The sequence below is a fragment of the Rhipicephalus microplus genome, chromosome 5, assembly GCF_043290135.1.
Source record: "Rhipicephalus microplus isolate Deutch F79 chromosome 5, USDA_Rmic, whole genome shotgun sequence".
Classification (NCBI taxonomy): Eukaryota; Metazoa; Arthropoda; class Arachnida; order Ixodida; family Ixodidae; genus Rhipicephalus; species Rhipicephalus microplus.
This window is the reverse complement of record NC_134704.1, coordinates 6,083,496-6,103,658: the sequence shown is the minus strand read 5'-3', so window position 1 is coordinate 6,103,658 and position 20,163 is coordinate 6,083,496. Positions and strand designations below refer to the sequence as shown.

Below are 20,163 nucleotides of genomic sequence, written 5' to 3'. Positions count from 1 at the left end.
GCTTGTTTGTGGGAAGAAGGCCCGGCCTTGAAGAGAGTGAATTCGGCAGAACATTGCAGAATTTCCCTTGCTTTAGTGGCCGGAAAAGCGTGCCGCGAGGCCGACGCCTAAAGATTGGTGCGAGACCAATTTTCCCGCAATAACAGATCACTTTCCACTTTGGCTACACCAGCTGTTCTAGCTCTCAAACCATGGGATGTAAACAACCAGCCGCAAATTCAACACGGTGGGAAAGGCGTTGGCGGCAGATTGCATAGGCGCTATCGTGAACTACCCTTTCCGCATGTCATAGATCACAGCCTTGGCGAGGACGTGTCAATAGAGAGCCTGCTTTGGATTACGATCGTTAAGAACACGGGAAGTAGAAGAAGGTGCAGCAGCAGTGAATTGGCATGTGTTAACATGTCTCGCTTTTGCACTCGTCGCCACCGCTGCGTCTGTTGGTGTTGTTTCTGCTGGCGTATCTTCCGAAACAACGTTTATAAAGGCAAAAACTGTTTCCTTTCAGTGCTTTGCATGCATAACTAGAACGAACTTTAATGCCCAGGAAAATGGACAAGATGGAATGAATTTTTAAGTGGCGGTGGCAGAAACGAGAGGCAGAACGAATGTGACCGTTTTTGACGGTCGTGGACGTGGTTTTCCGGCCGCTTTGGTGTTTTCTTTTGAGTTTCCAAGTGTGAATTCTTCAGGACTGATTTTTTTTTTTTTTTTTTGTCGGCACGGTTCTCCGGCCGCTTAAGCGTGGCGAAGTGAGTGAATTTCCAAAAAGTTTGGCCGCTTTCATTCACCCCCTTCGATGTCAAGTGTGAATGCACTGTGCCAGCAGCATAAGTGAAGAAACCGCGGCACTTCATAGAGAAGATGGTGAAGGCAGGAAAGTCTGAAGGAAATGATCGACTTCTTCAGCAAGAAGTAGTTGCCAATAAAGTTCTTGTTAATCTTCACTATCAGTTTTAATAAAGTTCTTGTTAATCTTCATTATCAGTTTTAACTTGTGTTTGTTTCGTATGAATTCAGGATAATACAAATATTTTGCGTGTTCTCTTTGATTTTGAATCATCGAGATTCTGCTAGCTTAGTGCTTGGCGATACAAGGAGAAAGAAGAGTTTGTCTTTGCATCCCTGTCTTTCCATGCACAGGCACTCGAAGAAGGCGCCCACCCAGAGACAAGGCATCATTCATTCCTCAACTGTTTTCTGAAAGTCCTTGCTACTGATGACTCCCTCAGTGTAGATGAAGCACTGGAGCTCTTGAATAGGGACCTCAGTGTAGTCACTGGGCCATTACAATTGGTTATCAGGCATTGCTGACTGTTATCTTGCCTTTCCAGAGGAAGTTAGGGGTAAATAATTGAAAGCTGCATATTAATATATAATTTTATGAATCCTAAAATATTTTTAATGATAACATTATGCTATTTGTCACATTTTGTTATGCAGATTGAGCATGCACTACAGAATAAGAAAACGCTTTTCGAGAATGTCAACATTGACTGGGGTCTGACGCAAGATGATGGGTCAACAGACTTCAGCGATGATGACTATCCAGAAGATCGCGTAAGTGTTTCGCCAAAAAGAGGAAGTCAGTAGCTGAAATAAGTTGTGCAAGAATACGGCATGCTTTTTTTCACACACAAAGTGCACATGCAAAAACAACCCATAAGGCATTATACTGCTAGAGCAGCATTACCTCTTCTTGCTTTTCATGCATGCCGTAATACTGTGCAAACTAGTACAATAGAACATAATTCGAAATCTCTGTTAAATTAAATAAATGAATAATTCAGGCTGTGTATCTAGTTATAGTGTAGTTCTGTGGGGATGAATATTGAAGAACTTCCATGAATTTGAACTTGTTTAACAGCCCAGCAGTTATTTTGAACCACTTTTCTCACCTACCGACAATATTTTCAGAAACAATTCTTGTCACTTTGTCATCAGCATCTCTGCAACAATGCAATTTATTTACAGCCAGGAATGTTCTTAGTGAACATCACAGACCACACACACGTGTTGAAATCCCCCTTCTTCCATTTTCTTACTGGGTGCATGAAATAGCTGTGGTGAGAATCGTTGTGCATACAACTAGACGACACGAGAAGGAAACAATTTCCAGCGCAGACCACATCGCGAAGTTCTCATGAAATAGCTTATTAAATCAGCACCATGCAGCCACTGGTCCAGTGCCTTGTGTCTCATAGGGCCCGACACCCTGCAACAACGTAAAATAAAGAACACATGAGTTGCTGCCTAGTCTGTTTGAATACAATGATGCAGGCACTTCATCTTTTTGATTATGGCACGTATCAGCACCTTCTATATTGTTTTTTCAGTGTGCACTAAGCAGGCCTGCCCGCCATCCAGGCAGGTTACACATAATATATATATATATATATACATATATATATATACATGCATACAAGCATACATACATACATACATACATACATACATACATACATACATACATACATGCAGTCAAATCTCATTTATTCAAACACGCTTAATTCCAACTCGCGATGAGGTCCCGTCAAAGCTATGTGTATTCCAATGGGCGGAAGCGCCCAGTAATTCGGACGCCTAAGCACTTCCGACGGTTAATTCGAACATACCACGCTATGAAAATCATCTCAGCACCCCGCCAAATCCCGCGGCGGCATCTGCGACACCTCAACGCTGCCCGCGAAGGAAATTACAAGGAAAGAAAAGGCTGCGGTGGAATGTTTGCTCTCTCTCAAATGCCGATCTGCGACGCACTCATGTCACGCTTCTCCCTTTTCCGTACCTGCCACCTAAAGACACTTCTCCTTCCTATGCCGCCTGCGAGCAGAGAGAAAAAAAAAAAAAAAGGCCGTTGCTGGGTCGAATGAATGTGTGGTTGAAGGGAAGGAAAAAGGCACTATCTTCTGCAGCCCTTGCCCCTTGGGGGAGCATGGCTCTGCGCCTTGAGGGGGGGGTTGTCGGGCAGGATCCCTGATCAGATCCTGCCCATGGCAAGTTATCTTTTCACCCACTTTTCTTCATATTTACATTACAATTTGGTCTAATATCTTCCCCTATACTTTCATTGGCAGTATTGTCTGTTAGATCTCATTAATATTGTGTAAAAACACGGAAAAACGAGCCCTTAGGTATACACTTCTTTCCTTATATATATATATATATATATATATATACACACCCACACACACACACTCACACACACACTCACTCACTCACACACAGAGACCACCCATCATGTGCCACGTTTTCAAATTTGGGGAAAAGCGAACGAACAGGTAGGGTGTGTAGTGCATTGTGATACTACAGGGCCAAATATTTTTCTGTCACTCCGTGCTGGGCTGGACAAGAAAGTGCGTTGTGTTTCAGCTAACATCCGACTGGAAGAGGTCCCGGCCTTCGAGCGTCATCAGCAACGAGTCGACACGCCCGGAATCTGCCAGTCCCCAGCCTTGCCCTAAGCCACCGCCGCCTCCACCTCAGAGTCGCAAGCCAGTCAGTGAGTTGTGTCAGATTGTATGCAAGCTTGCATAAAATTTTCCTGGGGACTCTTCTGGGAAGGCAGTTTAATAAGTTTATCAAGATTAATTTTGGAACGGAAGGTTCTTGGCCAGTCTGCTAGCAAACCTTACTGTCATGGAACTATTAGCGTCGCTTCAGCTGCTTGCTTAAAAGTGTTCTTGCAGGGGAAGTACAGGGTGTCTTGGGCAAGATATTTGTGCATTAAATTCAAGTCAAATATTTGATTATCAGAGCTCTCCTAATATAGTTGTGAAAACCAAAGCATACGAATTTCATTTAAAGAAATACTCCTATATTTCTCTGTCAAGGATTTATCTCGGGAGTGCTTGCATCAAGTGGAATTGAGGGAGTCAAGAGGCAAGCGTGGCAAAACCAAACACACTTTATAACCCAAAAGATAGAAGGCAAAAAATCTAAAGTGAAAATGAAACCAACACTCGTGGACACAAAATTACCCCAACAAAAGCACAAGCAAAACAGTCTGCAAACCAATGCAAAACCCAGTCTAAATCTATTCTTAGCCCTAGCCACTGCTCCTAATCCAATGTGGCGTCTCAACAATGAAACGATCTTACAGTTCACGTCGGCTTCTCTCCGTTGCTGTGTCGAGGCTTGTCTAGTACGTCATTGACTTTCTTCTCAACGCCTTACTGTCGCCGTCAGTTGGTACTGCCAAACGAGTCACTCGTCGTTGTCGTCGGTGTCCCGGACTTGTTTTCTTCGGCCTCGCTAGGCTAAGCTTAGGCTTGTCATAGACTCCCTTGATGGCAAGTCTACTCTGCTGACTGGTGTGGGCTGTTGCCGTCCTGCCACGAAGTGGGAGAGCTGCAAGTCGACCAGGAACTGCTGCGCAAGGGTGCGGCAAGTCCGGGCTGCCTCACTCGATGTCGACGGCCACTTCCCGGGCCTCTCACGCTGACACCCTTCAGAACTTGGTGGCTATACTGCTTCCGTTGCAGTAGCGACACTCATTTCCAACGTCATCGCAGCTTGGCATTCCAATGCACAGTGCCAGCTCATCCTCTGGGATTTTTCCTCCCGGCTCAGGTCGCGTGCCACGAGCCTTTTTGTCAGACCAATCTCTTGCGTCTATGTGGCTGCTGCGCTAGCTCTTGAGTGACTCTTTTCTCTCCGTGCACCGTCACCACACTTCCACGTTCGGCATGTGCCTTATGCCTCTCCTTTACTCATGACATCCTCCTCCCATTTTAAGAAGAAATAGACTTTATTGAGTTGGCCAGCAGTTTTGTTTTGGTGGTCTCAGGTGGCGGCTTGGAGTCCCTGGACTCGGCTGGCACCCTCGGCTTGCTGGATAGCCCAGAGCTTGTCGTTTAGCTTCGAGCTTTCAAAAGCTGCCTCCAAGCATCCCTTGTATGTCGGCGCCATCCGCCATATTAAAGGTTCTTTTTTCTCTTCTTTTTGTCACATAGCCTAAAAGTATGCATTGAGTTGTCTTGAAACAAAAGCAGAAACGTTCCTGTATGTGTTCTCTTTAAATGACCTTATCGACACATAAGAGATTTTTGAAGAATGGGATTGTTGCTAAGCCAATGTTTCGACTAATGGCCATTTTTACTGTAGTAGCGCATCTTTGTGCGGGCTTCGTACACTCATCTCCAACACCGCACAAGTGGAAAAGGACGAGCAGCAAGACTTGAGCCTTTTATCTGAGAATTTCCAACTGTTATGATCACCTTTAAATTACAATTTTTAGCTGCTGCTCACTTGTGACATACTTGACTGAGTGGAGTGTCCTAACCCTCTTTATGCGGAAAAAAGGATGCAAAGCATGTGCACTTCCCAAACCAGAACAGCCAGAAGTGGGTTAAAGCTTGATGGCAAGCCATAGAGTTGCTGAAAAACCTTGAGAGAGAGATGCTACTTGAAGCTTAATTTATCATCACCCTCATGTTTTTTTTCTCCCCCTCCCTTCCGTCAAGCCTCTAAAAAAATATATAGTAGTATTCAATAACAATACCTTACCCGCCACATAAATGAGACTGTCGACTCGACTGCCGGTTTCTAATATAAGGTTGTTTTTCACTTGTATAGTCATATGACAGGCCTTGAGTCTCTGGGAGTAGGATGCTCTCCTAAAAGCCGGCAAAATAGTGTCTTATTAGTGTACTACGTCAGTGCTACTAGCATGGTATTAACTGAAAATGAATAAATATTTTTGTTCAGTTTACAAAACACACCTGCATTTGCAGAACTCCCCTGAAAAGTATAATATGTGACTGTAAACCTCTAAAGCTGCGTGACTCATGTGGAAGTAACTACACTGACCGATTCCTTGTAGGGCACTTCTGATGGCAATGGAACATGTATGATCACCCCATTCCCATTTTGATTGCTCTGTCTATGTTTGCCACCTGTATTCCAGGTCAGTGGGCTTCTGCTGAAGATTGCCGTTGCGAGTGCGTCATGCCGTTCGAGTTACATGTTCAAAAACATGGTGAAGATACATAATTAAAAAAAAAAAATTTCTGAACTTTAAAAAATGATTTTCTATATCTGCCCGTATCTTTAGGTAATACATGGATCTTTCAAATGGGACATCTTGCTTATTTTTACTCCAAAGCGAGTTGCGAGTTTTATGCCGCTGAATACCGCAAAAAAAAATTGAATTTAGCAATTTTTTTTCAGGCTATCTGCTATACCTTCTGTGCGTAAATTATGTTTAATTTGTAGCTTGTCAAACAGGCCACCAGCACATATTTTATATGTGCCCTCTGAGCTTGCCATGTTCCCGGAAAAAAAAGTCACACATTTGGAATGTTTATTCGATTTCCCTCTTGCTTTTTAAAAAGTCCTAGAAGAGTCGATATACATAAGTAAGTCATTATATTTACATTAACATCAGGTCATAACTTTGCTGCAAACACCATTTTATCGAGTGCATTCCAAAAACATCTTTTAAAAAAAATTATTTGATGGGTCGTCGAGCTTAGTTGGGGCAAAATTACAGTCACTCATAAATAGGCAGGAAAAGTTTTGGCTACGGAAATAAACGAGCAGGATGAGTTTCAAACTTCGAGAAGCATGTTGTATTTCTTTCAGCCATGTTCGTGATGGTCAGAAAAACGCTGGTTCATTTGGCATGGAATGACCCCTATGTAAGAGCACTTTGCACATCTGGTTCCCGTACGTGCATCTCCAAAAATTGACATGTTGGGTACTGCACAGATGACGAGAATGTCCAATGCTGTCTGATCAGAGAAGACTTCGTCTAGCATTCTTTCTTCGTTTTTGAAAAGTCTAATCTTTTTGTAGGAGGCACTGACTGTCTCCAATACCGTGGTAAACAGTTTACATTGCAGTCACACAAATGCGCTTGCCGTTGGGTGACTTCTCGACTTTGATTTGTGTCCTCGAAATCTATGTGTCGGAAAATACTTTACTTGCCATTGACTGTGCTTTCTACGGCTTTCTTCATCCAAGATGAAGACGAGGAAGCATGTTTAGCTGCTCAGCGTGATGAGATAAGATACGGACCCATCAAGTGGATGGACTTTGCAACGCACAATCACACAACAGCCATTGGGGATCTGCTTTCCATACCATGTGCAGTGCCTGAAAAATGTGGCAAACTTTTGTAAAATTTAAGCAGCCTAAGAAACCGCGTTTATTGGAAAAATGAGGTTTGGCCTCTAGGTGCTAAAAGACTGCATACTTCCAGTCCTTTAACAGTCACTGAGTGCTATTTAAACAAAATTTTAAGCAATTTGCTGTGAAGTCTCGGCTTTTACTTTTATTTCCATAACTTTAGAGATACTAAACGTTACAAACGTTTAGTAATTTTCGGGGAAGAACAAATAAAATGGTTTTTCTTGTACAGTACTCATGGATTAAAACGTGACATCAATTTTTTTTTATTATAACAATTGGTATGCTCGATTTTGCTTGCAATAACCATGCCATGTCTCGTTTGAGTCAAAATTATTCCGATACAACCCAAACTGAAAATGGTGGAATTATATGCAAGTTTAGCCCTAAGTCGTCCCATTAAGTGCTTTACTTCAATTTAGGTGGGTTAACCCATAGTTCTTAGCAACTGCCTGCTTCATAATCGCACTATTGCAGCACTGGCATGAGGAAGGGTGTCTACTAGCAGAGCCAAGGTTGATTTGTTCTGCTTCTATCAAGAGGGAATGTGCCTGCACGCTGGTGTATGAAAGAGCAAGCATGCGAATGTGTATATGTAATCTTCATAATATAGTTATGCATGCAAAGGCAGCATAATGCAGGTTCTCAACTCTCTCTTTGATCGTCTTTTCTGCTAGACATGCTGTAAAGATCGTCAAAAGATGATCTTGTACCCATTTGCATGCCACTTTATTCAAATGATGCGTTGACCTGCAGAGACTTGCGCAAGAGGTGGGTGAGTGATTTTGATGGCCACCCTGTGACTGTGTGCTTGCCAGTTCCAGGTCTCAATGCACATGGCTCCATGAAGAAACGTGCGGCCCCGCTGCCACCACCGTCGACAAGCCTACAGCCGTCTAGTCATTCACGCACTCCCTCCGACCCGTGTTTCTCTCAGAGTGCCCTCGGTCTGGTGCTGCATAAGCGAAACCCCTCGATGGACCTGGCCTCCAGCTCTTCTATGGATTCTTCTTTTGACCAAGTCAGCTCGTCGAACCCCTCCACTCTTGGATCAAGTGAGTGCGGCTTCTTTTCAAAGTAGACATGTTGAATGCACTGATCAAAGGTTGTGCTAGCAACATTGTCTAATGACATCTTTGAAATTCGGACCTGTTGGTGCATTGTGACCCTGTTTCTTAGCGCTATTTTCACTTGTCTGGTGACGAGTTGGTTTCTTGTTTACTTTAATTTAGTAGACTTCTCTTCATTTCACAATTACTACAGTTCAACAATAAAAAACTACATATAACATGCCCCATGTCTTTCTTGGCTTGATTACCGTATACACTTGTGTGAGGGCTGCTCTTTTTTTCCGCAATTTCGATTGAGTGCAGTTCTTTCACAAAAGCATGAAGTTTTTGTTTAATTTTTTATCCACGTACGGCAGAACCTATTTAATCGTGCGACATATCCTAACGGTGAGATATCTGGCTGTGGACATCGAGTCGTCAAAAAGAATGGCGGCACAAAGCATCAATGGCGCTGTCAAGAAAGATCTCCTCGATAGTGCCGCATGCTCGAAGTTCACAGATAGCACCGCATGACAGAGCTGCAGAACAGCTATTGGCATTTGGTGGTATGCGAGGCAAAACATTTGCTGGCAAGATTTTTTTTTTTGTTTTCAAAATTTGGACTGCCAAGTTCAACGAGGAGCCTCTACACAAGCACAAGCTTAGTTGAGCTTCTAGTGTCTCACAAACAAACAACGGGTCCTTCAATCCATTTCTCTTCCTATTTGTATGTGTGTGAAAACTATGAAGGCACTTTGTGTTTAGAACCGAGTGAGTGCCATTGGCGATTTACAATGATAGGGGCAATGAATACATACCCACAGACTGTAGTGAGCTTCTTCAATTCTTAGTCCTTCAGGAATGCCAAGAGATTTTGCGTATGCAGTGAGTATCGGCTGGAGGCACCTTGATAATCAGGGATGAATAGTCAAAGAAACTTCCCAGTGAGCAGTGGTTTCATTAAGATTCAGTGTATGCACAAGCGGTGTCGCACACACTATAGAGCTCATAGAGGATGTGAAGTGATGAGATTGATTTTTAAAAGGGTTTGAGCTTGGTAGTAAGGCTTCATTGTTGTGAAACTGTGCAAAAAGAAAGTGAGGGCACAGGAATAATAATAGTGTCGATGCACCCCCAATATCATGAACAGTCAAGGAGATCTGCACCGTTGAGTCTATGCGATGTATAGGGTAGAGCACGTGTGCTTTTTCAAGCCCCTTCCTGCCAGGTGAAAAGGCGTACGTATTTATTCATGCTCACACAAATAAACTGTAGTGAACAGGAATGCCCACTACCGCAGCGCCATTCACACGTGGGTGCGAGGCACGAGCTGGGACAGCCTGGTTGCTGCTGCGACGCTGCCCGTATACTCGGCCTGCTCTTGCTGCTTCTGTACCGACGCTGCTACCGCTTCTGACCTTGCATTTACATTATATTTTGGTGGAGAGTGCTGCGGTCTTCCCCAGTCCTAGAACTGCGTAGCCGAAATCTGCCGTCCGTCATGCCTGATGACGCTGTCTTCACACCCCCACCAACTTCGCGACGCAGGGCTTTCCCGGTGCCCAGCTCTTGCGAGAACCCGACATCTTCAGCGGCACCGATGAGAAAGACGTTGAGGATTGGCTGGAATCTTATGAACGAGCCAGTGCTACTAACAAATGGGGCGATCCCACGAAGCTTGGTATCGTGATGTTTTATTCAACGGATGTTGCCAAGCTATGGTACAGCTTGTACAGAAACCATGAGGCGGATATCCTCACTTGGACGACCTTCAAAGCCTGCATCGTAGATGTTTTTGGACGCACTGGTGTGCGCAAACTTTGCGCAGAACAATGCCTACGAAGCCGGTCGCAACAAACTGGTGAGACATTCACTAGCTACATCGAGGACATCCTCGACCTCTGCCGGCGTGTCGACCCGACGATGGCGGAAACTGACAAGGTACGACATATTATGAAAGGCATTTCCGACGACGCCTTTCAAATGCTGCTCTCAAAGAACCTTGTCACTGTCTCTCAGCTCATCGAGTTGTGTCAGAGTTTCGACGAGCTCCGACGACAGCGTCTTCTCACGGGACGCCCTAACGTCCCGGATGACACACTCTCAAGCCTAACCACCACCTCTGACCTTGAGTCCCTGCTATCGCAGATCAAGGAGTTTGTTCGTGCTGAAGTCGCTCGTCAGCTATCGCTGCTATCAACAGCCGGCCAACCACCGTCACCTCTGCCAGCAAACCTTCGCCAGGTCATCCAGGAGCAAGTCTGCGCAGCTCTGCCATCTGCCCGTGACACTTCACCGTTGCTGACTCCTGTTGCCTGTGCCGAGGTAAATGCACCTCTAAGCTATGCTGAAGTGGCCGCTCGACCACCTCTTCAGACTTTTACGTCACTGCCGTCAGCCGTGCCGCCGCAACCCAATCCTCGGTTCGCTTAGCCAAGGTCGCTCCAGAATAGTGGACAATGGCGTACACGCGACAATCGGCCAATATGCTTTGCCTGTGGCCTACCTGGCCACATAGCGAGATACTGCCGTCGACGCGCCCCTGTCTACCACCAGAGCTACCACCAGAGTTTCGAACCTGCCCCTTATGTGCCACCACGCCCTTTGTTCACAGGCTCTCAGCCTCCCGACCAGATGTCATTGTACGCCGACCACCGCCCTCCTGTTGACCACCGCTCACTATCGCCTCGACCCCATCGCTGATGCGTCGTCGTCCTTCATCGTCGGAGCGGGAAAACTGATTGCCGAAGTTCCAGGGGCAAAATCTGGGACACCCGCAAAAAGACCAAGGCCTCTCTCTTTACCGACGAATGTGCTGGACGTATATGTGGACGGCGTCGCTGCACTCGCTCTTGTCGACACTGGTGCCGCACTTTCAGTGATCAGTGCCAGACTCTGCCGCTTGCTCAAAAAAGTTATTACGCCACAAGCAAGTATATCGCTTCGTACAGCGAGCGCAGAGCGCGTCACGCCGGCCGCTGCCTGTACTGCTCGCATTGCGATTGACGGCCTCATCTATGTTGTTGAATTACTCGTATTGGATTCTTGCTCCCATGACCTCATTTTGGGCTGGGACTTTCTCTCCGCTAATAAGGCCGTCATCGACTGCTCGCGCGCTGAGGTGGCATTTGAAGTGTTTAGCGACGATACTTTACAAGACGCTGTTGAAACCGGCGACAAACTATTTGTTGCTGAAGACGTTATCATACTGCCGCACTCTTTTGCCTTTGACAAGGTGTCTTGCAACGCGCTCGCCGAATCAAGTGCCCTCTTCACGCCATCTGCCGCACAAGTGTTCGCCGCTACCTCATGCCCTTTTGGAACTTCATGACAGTGTCAGCAGACTGCTCATCTCAAATCTTCTGTTATGTCCTGTAACACTACTTCGGGGCGAGTGCGTCGGGCATGTTTACAATCTCGACCCTTCTGCAATTATTGACATGCCGACTGGTTCTTTCGCCGAACACGAAGTCCCTGGACTGACCTGTGCCTCTTCGCCGCAGACTATTAGACCTGACATACTGAGCAGCTCCATTGCCGACACGTTAACCGTTTCGCAACGTACTCAGCTTCTACGACTCCTGAACAAGTTCCGTTCTTTTTTTGACTGCCAGCATAGTCCCCTCGGCCGCACATCAGCTGTGTCACCGCATCGACACGGACACCAATTCCCCACTGCGTCAAAGACCCTATTGCGTGTCCGCGATGGAGCGTCAGGTTATCGGTGACCAAGTAGCTGACATGCTCAAGCGTGGTGTCATCCAGCATTCGAATAGCCCCTGGGCATCTCCAGTCGTTCTTGTTGAGAAGAAGGACAGGTCAATTCGCTTTTGTGTTGACTACCGTCGTCTTAACAAGATAACTCGAAAGGACGTTGACCCCTTACCAAGAATCGACGACGCCTTTGACAGCCTCCAATGTGCGGAGTTCTTCTTTTTTATTGACTTATGGAGCGGCTACTGGCAAGTCCCTATGGCACATGAAGATCAACCTAAAACGGCCTTTGTCACACATGATGGCCTTTACGAATTCCGCGTCATGCCTTTCGGTCTTTGCAACGCGCCCGCAACATTTGAGCGGATGATGGACAATCATTTGTGTGGCCTGAAGTGGAAAACATGCCTGTGCTACTTAGATGACGTGGTTATATTTTCGCCAGATTTTCCCACGCATCTCCGCAGGCTAGATGAAGTACTCCAGTGCCTAACTGACGCCGGGCTTTAACTGAACCTGAAAAAATGCCGCTTCGGTGCAAGTCAGCTCACGATCCTCGGCCATGTTGTCTCTAAAGACGGTATTCTTCCTGACACCGCCAAGCTTCAGGCAGTTGCAGAGTTCCCTAAACCCTCATCTCTGAAGGATCTGCGCAGCTTCCTTGGCCTCTGCTCGTATTTCCGCCGCTTTATACGGAATTTTGCAATCGCCCCCTTGACTGAACTTTCACGGAATGACTCGAAAAGTTACGCTTGGTCACCTGCCTGTGATGATGCCTTCAAAAAGTTGCACCACGTGTTAACCTCACCACCAATCTTGCGTCACTTTGACCCGACTGCTCCGATTGAGATATACACTGATGCAAGTGGTGTTGGACTCGGCGCCGTGCTCGCGCAGCGCAATTTGGGATTCCAGGAGTACGTAGTCGCTTACGCAAGCCATATCCTCACCAAAACGGAGAAGAATTATTCTGTAACAGAGAAGGAGTGTGTGGCAATTATTTGGGCTCTATGTAAATTTAGACCATACCTATATGGTAACCCTTTCGACAAAGTCACTAATCACCATGCATTTTGTTGATTATCCACGTTGAAGGACCCCTCCGGCCGTTTAGCTCGCTGGTCTTTACGGTTGCAAGAGTTTGACATGCGTGTTGTCTACAGGTCTGGCCGACGTCACACTGATGCCGACGCCCTATCGCGTTCACCTGTATCATCGGAAAGTTCAGCCTGTCTATCTGCAGTGGACGCAACGGTTGCGTTTCCAGCAAACTGCGACATGGCGTCTGAACAACGTAAGGATGACTGGATCAACGCTCTTCGGCGATTCCTTGCAGAACCGTCGACTTCTCCATCTTCTCGAACATTGCGCTGTCAAGCAGTTCAGTTTAAGATCCGCGATGACCTCCTTTATCACAGGAATTACAAGTCTGACAGCCGAAGGTGGTTACTGGTCATACCTCGCCATCTTCCTGCGGCAGTATGTTCAGCTTTCCATGCTGACCCTCAGTGCGCACATGCGGGCATATTCAAAACATACGCTCGCCTTTCCTCCCGGTTTTATTGGCGAGGCATGTACACCTTTGTGCGTAAGTACATTCAGTCATGCCCGCAGTGCCAGTGACGGAAAGCTCTGCCTCATCACACCTCTGGTTCGATCCAGCCAATCCCTTGCCCAGCCAGGCCTTTCAACCGCATTGGAATTGATCTGTACGGGCCTCTTCCATTCATGCCTCCCGGAAACCGTTGCATCGTTGTCGCTGTCGACTACTTGACGCGGTACGCAGAAACAGCCGCTTTGCCTACTGCCACAGCACGCGACGTATCATCTTTTCTCCTGCGGAACTTCATTCTCCGTCACGGTGCACCGCGCACCGTGACGGAGACCCTACCGCGTTGTCTCGCAGACTTCACCTGTTAACTACATTATCGAACCCATGACGCCATCCACACACCAGCGCTTTCAGGGTCGTGAAAACGTTCACGTACAGCAGTTGAAACCATGTTATGATTCGCTCGTACTCTCTTCTCCGTGAGTCGCCAGGATGGCTCTTTTTCCAATGGGGGACGATATGTAGTGAACAAGAATGCCCACTACCGCAGCGACATTGACACGTGGGCGCGAGGCGCGAGCTGGGACTGCCTAGTTGCAGCTGCGACGCTGCCCGTGTACTCAGCCTGCTCTTGCTGCTTCTGTACCGACGCTGCTACCGCTCTTGACCTTGCATTTACATTATAAAACACGTTTGTTGGTAGCTTGGTAGTGTCTGTTCTTTTCTGTGTTTTCTTCGCACTGTTTTGCATGGAAGAGAGGGATCTCTTTTATGCACATACGCGTCAAGCTTTCCTCTGCAGGTAATGCAATGTTGCCTTCTCTGTGCACCAGGTTCCTCACGGCAAAACCTGTCCCAGGGATCAGATGTGCTGAAAGGGTAAGTTCTGTATTTTTAACTGCATCTTTGGTTGGGGCCACTCTATGTACGGCTGGTGCAGAAGCTTAGCTACGGTTCTTGCCACACACAGTTGCACCGTGCACGTATCATGTTCCCTTCTTGTAGCTCGAGTCACCGCAGCTACGACGGGTTCGAGTGATTAAAGCAACAGGCTGAGTCAACAAAACAACTCTTTATTCCTGCATTAACGCGTAGATGTCGCGCAGAGGAATAGTCCTGTGAAGAGAACAAAGGCTTGCTCCTGTAGCCGATGGCTGGCTGGCTGGGGTCCTTTGAGGTCCGTGGCCACTGGCTGGTACGAGAAAGATAGTCTCCCTGTTCATTTATCGGTCAATGGCCCTCCGAAAGAGGTTACAGTGTCTTTAGTTTGAGGGACCGGTTTGCCCTCGCTGCTGTCAAGGAAATGGAAGCAAGAGTGTTTTTAAGGGGCGGACTTAGTATTGCAGAGATGGGATTGTGCTCTTGCACCAAACAAGGTTTGTCATCTCTAATAAAAAGGAATGGTATTGCACCAGAATGGCCTTAAGTCGGATGAAATGAATGTAGCAGTAGTGGCCTGTATAATGCGTTATTTGTCTTTGTGACTTGAGATGTTTTCGAAGTGCCCGCCTTGTGTGCCTGCTTGCCGTGTAGTGCCGGCGATTCGTCATGCACTGAAGTGAAGGAAATAAAAACTTGCTCTCAACCCTTTCCATGTGTATAACAGCTCCATCATAGCGCTAATACAAAACTTCTGGCACCACAGCGGCTAACTAGAAGTGCAGTATAAAGGCAACGGTTATAGCATGTTTTTTTTTTTTTCTTAGCACGGTCAGTTGTTCTGGCCATGCTTGTTCTTTCTCCCTGAGAATATTGCATTGCCTTTGTCAATTGATTGTTCTGGGCCACTTTTCTTTTGTTCAATCTTTGCCAAGTGGGGAAGACGTCTGAGAGGACAGTTTGTGCCTATGGAATTAAGAAAGCTTTCGTGCACACTCACGTGTTTCTTGCATGTGCATGTGTGTAGGATACGCATGACGTTGAGCGGCACTTTTTGCGGTGATGAAAACATTCTATGGATATTCTGTTCGAAAATGTAATGTGTATTTTTTTCAAGTCTAAATGGTCATACTTTCTCTAGTACTCGCAGAATCTTGCACCACAGCGACCTATTGTTTCGCTTTGTGGGTCAACACTGCTAATATGCTGTGATTCCGTTCAAAAATGTAATTTCTGTCTTGTAAACCTAATGAGCTTAATTTTGTAAGAATTTGCAGAAGCTGGCGTTGCTGCGATGTGTTAGTAGTTAGGTTTACGGGTCTATCGACCACACGCATGTGTTGCATTTGCACCAGAGCACCATACTAACCGTTATCATTTGAGAGTGCATGTTTTTTTTTTACAAAAAAGGTTTTTGGTCGCCTGGTGAGACTAATGCCACAGTCTTGCAAAGCAGCATTCTGGTGTGATTACTTTTCTCTGGAGTTGTGCGAATACTTGAATACAGTGAGTGCATGAATCATTACAATCATAAATTGTGTATATAGCATTTGATTGTCATGATATTTATTGTTGAGACCTACACAGTGCCACAGATCGCACTCACCAGGGAACCCTAGTTCTGGGCTTGTGTGAATATTCGAGCACTTCAAGTAAACAAAGTAATATTAACATGTAGTATTTGGATTCACTTCTACCCGAATTTATTAATTCACTGGAAATTTTAATGCATTCGAAATTAACAAATAGGTGTATGTTAAACCTCATGTAAACTTTGTGTTAAGGTGGTTTCACTGCAGTGGAGAAGTGCTATACCGTGAATAGACCTTTTCAGGAAAATTACACACTGCCAAAGAGTTCGACTTCTAGGTTAAATGAACATATCACCTTAGGCAAAGCTGCTGATGAGGATCAAGTAACATCAGATCTTCTGAAAGATGGAGGACAAATTGTGTTAGAAAAACTGACCACCCTGTTTATGAAGTGTCTCTTGATGGGGAGGGTACCAAAATCTTGCTAGAAAGCTAACAACATCTGGAAGGGTTTTTGTTGATTATGAGCTGACAAGCGCAACGTGTACATGAGGCGTTTACGATTACATCTGCCAAATTTTGAAATTCTACGTGTTGCAGAAATAGGTAAAAATTCAAGATGAACGCTGCTCTCCGTTTCTTTTGCAGGCCTGCACCCAGAGAATAAGGGCATGACGTACACGTATGAATTGCCCAACGTACATGGCAGTGCTGTGACGTTGGCCCTTTACGTAGACTACTGCACTCTGACGTTGACAACAGTAGCACGTAACATGTCAAAAATTATTTAACATGACATGTGTAGTTTATGTAATTTGTTGCTTGAATAGATGAACAAAACTTGAGATAAATAATGAGGCGCAATAAGGGAATGTGTGCGTCTTTTTTATTTCCTCCCATGAATAGCAACTAAATGTGGGGAATGTGCCGACATTTAGCATGCGTTCATGTACCCGCGGTTAGCGTATCAAGCAGATGCCTGTCCTGGAAAAGGAATTAATGGTTTGGCGTGCTTGAGCACTCATTATGCACATCTATTCTACCGCATCTAAGGTAGTGGTTCCAAACCATCTCGCTGAAACAGACACTAAACCACAAAATAATTCTGGTCAACAAACCAACGCTGCTTGCGTGCTCAGGATTTGGGCTTCTTTGAGCACGTCATGCGCACGTGACTTTTTGCTCAGATGCCAGAGAGGGTAAGGAAGAGATTTGGCTTGCAAAGGCTACATTTGGGGAGTGGCAAGGGTTTTGAGCTGGCTTTCTTTCATCCTTGCTTCGCGCTGCTAATGAGTGTCCCCTTAATACACAAGAAAGGGGATGACAAAGACTTAAAGAATTACAGGCTGATCAGCTTGCTCTCTGTCGTATACAAGCTATTTACAAAGGCAATTGCTAACAGAATAAAGACTACATTACAATTCAATCAACCAAAGGATTAAGCAGGATTTCGTACAGGCTACTCAACAATCCAGCCAAATTCATACTGTCAACCAGGTGATATAGAAATGCTCAGAATACCGCCAACCATTATACATAGCCTTCATAGATTACAAGAAGGCATTTAATTCAGTAGAGATATCAGCAGTCATGCAGACACTGCAGAGTTAAGGGGTCGACAAAGCATATATAAACATCCTGGAAGGATCAACTGCCACCATAGTGCTCCATAGATAAAGCAACTGAATACCAATCAAGAAGGGTGTAAGGCAAAGGGATACAATCTCCCCAATGCTATTTACCGCGTGCTTACAGGAGGTTTTCAGAGGCCTAGAATGGGAACGGTTAGGCATAACAGTTAATGGAGAGTACCTTAGTAACCTGCGCTTTGCTGATGACATCGCATTGCTTGGTAACTAACGATACGAATTGCAACTCATGATTATGGAGTTAGACAAGGAGAGCAGAAAAGTAGGTCTTAAATTTATACTGCAGGAAACGAAAGTAATGTACAACAACATTGGAAGAGCGCAGCGCTTCGAGATAGGTAGCAGTGCACTTGAAGTTTTAAAACAGCAGGTCTACTTGTGTGAGAATTGAGGCTGGCCCGCTGCCTTTGCGCAGGCTTTGCCGCCTTTTCTGCCATTCTTACGTCCCGACATGGCACCTCTCCTCCACTGTCGGCTGCACTAGGAGAGCGAGGAATGATTTTTAGCCCCTCTCACCCGGTAGCGGATGTCGACTGTGGCACCGCGCGCGGAGTTTCCCGAGAGGTTTTGCGCGCTTGCGTCGGGAGAGAGTCAGAGACTCTCCGGGACAGCTGACGGTGAGCCACGCAATCTTTTCCATCCGTCGACTCCCGTCGCTCCGGGCTCGTCGGATTTCGCTTACGGCGCCTCGCGCCCGAGGCGAACGCTCACCTTTTGTTGCCCCTCTGCGTACGGTTGGCCGAAGGGTGGTACAGTGTCCTAGTGCGTGGCCAAGCTACGCCGACCCTTTTCTCTCAAAAGGCAACGTGAGCGCCTTTGTGCTCGCTCGAGCAATCGGGCCTTGGTCCCGGTGTCTCCGTGACTCACCTTTACCACGGAGACGGGCTCGTGGCACCCTGTGTAGTACTTTTACGCTCGTGGCGTGGATAAGCCCATTTGCTTTCCCGCCACACCTTTGTAACGTGCTGTACTGCGTTTCGGGGTTGCCACAGACAATAAAGTGTTGCGACCTTGAGCAGTATCGTGTTCTCGCCACAGCGACGGTTAACGCGTGCCCTGCGGCTCGCTAAGACTGGACCCACGCTAGTGGCCGTACTCCTTCGGGATACGTGTCACTACAACTTAAGACGGGTAGCAACGGCAGAGCTGAACCACTAGATTGAGGTAACTAGAAGAATAAAAGTGGGGTGGAGCACATTCAGCAAGCATTCTCAAATCATGAATGGTAGATTGCCACTATCCCTTAAGAGGAAAGTATATAACAGCTGCATCTTGCCAGTACATAGCTCTGGAACAGAAACCTGGAGGCTTACAGAGAGGGTTCAGCTTAAATTGGAGACTATACAGTGAGCAATGGAAAGGAAAATGATAGGTGTAACCCTAAGGAACAAGAAGAAAGCAGAGTGTGTGAGGAAACAAATGGGTGTTAAAGACATCATAGCCGAAATCAAGAAGAAGAAATGGGCATGGGTCGGGCAGGTAGCACAAAGGCAAGATAACCGTTGGTCATTAAGGGTAACTGACTAGATTCCCAGAGAAGGCAAGCGGGTTAGGGAGAGACAGAAAGTTAGGTGGGCCAATGAGATTAAGAAGTTTGCGGGTATAAAATGGCAGCAGCAAGAACAGGACCAAGTTGACTGGCAAAACATGGAAGAGGCCTTTGTCGTGCAAGAGGCATAGTCAGGCTGATGATGATGATAATTACCCTCGCATCCAATTCTTCCTTTCTTGAATTCTAAAGGTTTGTTATACTGGCTTATATGCTCTAATATAGTAAATTTTAAAACATAATTTATTTGACAGGTTTAAGTTCAAGTTTATTCTTTCTCAAGGCATTACAGAACAGAAGAACAGGTATTACAAAACAGGTTATTGCTAGCACTCTACCAAAAAATTAACTCTTGCTACGATGGAAAAATGGTTCCACTTTGTTTGAACCAAGAAGAATGACATTTGCACATGCCTTGTTTCAAATTAAACATCTACAGTAAAATTTCGAGCAAGTGCCCTCTGCCCTCTTTCCTTAGAACAAAGTGAATTGCCAGCCAAATGGGGGAAGGGGGCTATCTCGGAACGGCACCAAAATTCAAAATGGCGACAAAATTTTCACGCCAGAAAAAAAAAAAAAACTCGGTGCACATGGATTGAAATTTTATTACAGTGAACTTTATTAAGGCCCAGAATTTGTTGTAGCTTTTAGTCATTTTCAAAACCATTGAAAGACTCCTCAGAGTCAGTTGCAAAAAGCAGGTCACCGCATTCCGCTTATAGTTCGCCACGGTCTTCTGGCACCACAGCTCCAACATCGGCCAGTCTGTTGTGTAGGTTGCCGTCCTCTGAGCCATCGAGCGCGTTACTGATTCCGCATTTCTTGAGAGATTGTGCCACTGTTCCTTCATGTACAGCGGCCCACGTTGGCAACAAAATCGAGCACGTTTTCGCGACGGCTTCTTTAAGTTTTCTTTCAGTGCTCGTGCTTCCTCACTCATATACAGCTCCCACAAACATCGCAAGGCGGATTTAAACGGCTTATTCCAATACACGTCGGCAGGCTGCAGGATGCTCGTGCACCCCACAGGCACGTAAAGCATGTCATACTCCTCGAAGGCATTTGTGGTGGCTCGTGTCTTATGGATGGGCGCCAGGTTTAACACTAG

The 20,163-nt window shown here is 46.0% G+C and overlaps 1 protein-coding gene across 2 annotated transcripts in view; it reads left to right on the top strand.

The window, feature by feature from the left end:
* The window catches only part of Asap (ArfGAP domain of ASAP), a 167,486-nt gene that overhangs the window by 102,083 nt on the left and 45,240 nt on the right, over positions 1–20,163 (top strand). For both annotated transcript variants that reach the window (XM_037426312.2, XM_075894746.1), the window contains 4 exons: positions 1,444–1,560; positions 3,373–3,502; positions 7,950–8,186; positions 14,280–14,325. In XM_037426312.2, coding sequence (XP_037282209.1) covers positions 1,444–1,560; positions 3,373–3,502; positions 7,950–8,186; positions 14,280–14,325 — 530 coding nt within the window. The remainder of the gene's footprint in view (positions 1–1,443; positions 1,561–3,372; positions 3,503–7,949; positions 8,187–14,279; positions 14,326–20,163) is intronic.